We start from the raw sequence: 2,245 nt of genomic DNA, 5'->3' as shown, positions 1-2,245 counted from the left end.
CTGGCGCCTTAGCCACTTGAGCCACAGGCGCTGAGCCCATACTTTGAGTCTTAAAGGTTGAAAGCCACTGGCCTGGTGGGTTTTCCTGGCTGCGGGCATGGTGGCTCTCACCTATAATCCTAGTATTCTGGGAGGCCTGAGCAGGTGGATTGCCTGAGCTCACAGGTTTGAGACCAGCCTGAGCCAGAGCAAGATCTCTAAAAATAGCGGGGCATTGTGGTGGGCGCTTTACAGTCCCAGCTACTTGGGAGGCTGAGATAAGAGAATTGCTTGAGCCCAAGAATTTGAGGTTGCTGTAAGCTGTGGTGTCACAACATTCTACCCAGGGCAACAAAGTGAGAAACTCTGTCTCAAAAAAACAAAACAAAACAAAAAAACTCTCTTGTCTCAGGCTAGAGTGTCACAGTGTCAGCCTAGCTCACGGCAAAATTGAACTTCTGGGTTCAAGTGACCTCCTCTTTAGCCTTCCAAGAAGGTACCTGTCTGACTCCCAGCTAATTTTTCTGTTTTTAGTAAGGACAGGGTCTTGATCTTGCTTTTGCTCGGGCTATTCTCAAACTCCTGAGCTCAAGGGATTTTCCTGCCTCAGCCTCCCAGAGTGCTAGGCTTACAGGCAGGAGTCACCACACCCCTCCAGGTTCAACTTTAGGGGAGATGGCATCCTCATTAAGCATGGAAGGCTTTTTTTTGTAGGATGGAGCTGGTGGTCATTCAGGCGCTCATACCATTATGAACATCTTTCCCTTTTTTCCCCTAGACCTCATTGTTTCCCAAAGTGTGTTCTATGAAAAATTAAATACAACCCTACTCCAGGAGGAAAAAAATTGTTTTTTCAAATATGTTTTCAAAAAGCTACTTCTTGGCTGGGTGCGGTGGTTCACGCCTGTAATCCTGGTACTCTGGGAGGCCAAGGCAGGTGGATTGCTTGAGCTCAGGAGTTCAAGACCAGCCTGAGCAAAAAGTGAGACCCTGTCACTACTAAAAATAGAAAAAGTGAGGCAAGAGGATCGCTTGTGCCCAAGAGTTGGAGGTTGCTGTGAGCTATGAAGCCACAGCACTCTACCCAAGGTGAGAGCTTGAGACTCTGTCTCAAAAACAAAAAAACAAAACCCAGCAATGTCACTTCTAGGAACCTATCTCACAAAAATGTTTGCAAAGTACACAGAGATAGACACGAAAAAGGGTCTTTGTCCACATTATTTTTATTTCATTTTTATATTTATTTATTTTTAGATAAAAAGCTATCTGTTCATAAATGTTCTTGATTTTTTTCTGTATGGGGACATGGCTGAAGAAGGCTGACCTGGAGACATGATTCACTAGACAGGACAAGAGAACAACTAAGTTCTCGTTACACATTTCCCACAGGTTAGCAGCAGCCATTCGATCATGTTGACCTTTAGGTGCCGGCTTTACCTATAAATTGAATCTTGGGAATAATATATTAGATGGGATATGCTTATGTTTGATCTCTAGAAAGTGCTGTAATGTGTTAATTGGATGGAATACAAGCACTTTGGGCATTCTAACCTTTAGGAAATAAATAAGCATTTTCTTTTTTAGGTTTCAGAGAAGATGTGCATTGAAATTGTTTCCCTGGCCTTCTACCCAGAGGCTGAAGTGATGTCTGATGAGAATATAAAACAGGTGTATGTGGAGTACAGATTCTATGATGTACCCTTGTCAGAGACAGAGACTCCAGTATCCCTGAGGAAACCAAGGCCAGGAGAAGAGATCCACTTCCATTTTAGCAAAGGTGAGGCTGCCTATGTGGTCAGTGGGGAGAGGAGAGTTACAAGCATTTGTACTGAGGGTTCTGACTACACTGGATTTTTGTTGACAAGGTGGAGCCAACCATCTTTTTTATTTAATTTTTTTTTTTTTTTGAGACAAAGTCTCGCTTTGATGTTCTTGGTAGAGTACCATGGTATCACAGCTCACAGCAACCTCAAACTCTTGGGCCAAAGTGATTCTCTTGCCTCAGCCTCCCAAGTAGCTGGACTACAGCTGCCCAGCTGTTTTTAGAGACCTTGGCCTTCCAGAGAGCTCAGATTACAGCCGTGATCCACAGTGCCCAGCCCAACCATTTTTATTTATTTATTTATTTATTTTTATTTTTATTTTTTTTTGAGACAGAATCTCACTCACTATGCCACCCTCTATAGAATGCTATGGTGTCGCAGCTCACAGCAACCTCAAACTCTTGGGTTTAAACGATTCTCTTGCCTTAGCCTCCCAAGTAGCT

General features: G+C 43.6%; 1 protein-coding gene across 1 annotated transcript in view; it reads left to right on the top strand.

Moving 5' to 3' along the window:
• Window positions 1-2,245, top strand: part of RPGRIP1 (RPGR interacting protein 1) — a 75,209-nt gene that overhangs the window by 59,913 nt on the left and 13,051 nt on the right. Inside the window, exon 21 of the mRNA XM_012813535.1 lies at window positions 1,564-1,756. Within this exon, the coding sequence (XP_012668989.1) occupies window positions 1,564-1,756 (193 nt within the window). The remainder of the gene's footprint in view (window positions 1-1,563; window positions 1,757-2,245) is intronic.

Source organism: Otolemur garnettii, unplaced genomic scaffold (genome assembly GCF_000181295.1).
Source record: "Otolemur garnettii isolate 467f Iridium unplaced genomic scaffold, OtoGar3 scaffold00276, whole genome shotgun sequence".
NCBI classification, from domain to species: Eukaryota; Metazoa; Chordata; class Mammalia; order Primates; family Galagidae; genus Otolemur; species Otolemur garnettii.
The sequence above is the reverse complement of the archived record's forward strand: the minus strand, read 5'-3'. Positions and strand labels throughout refer to the sequence as shown.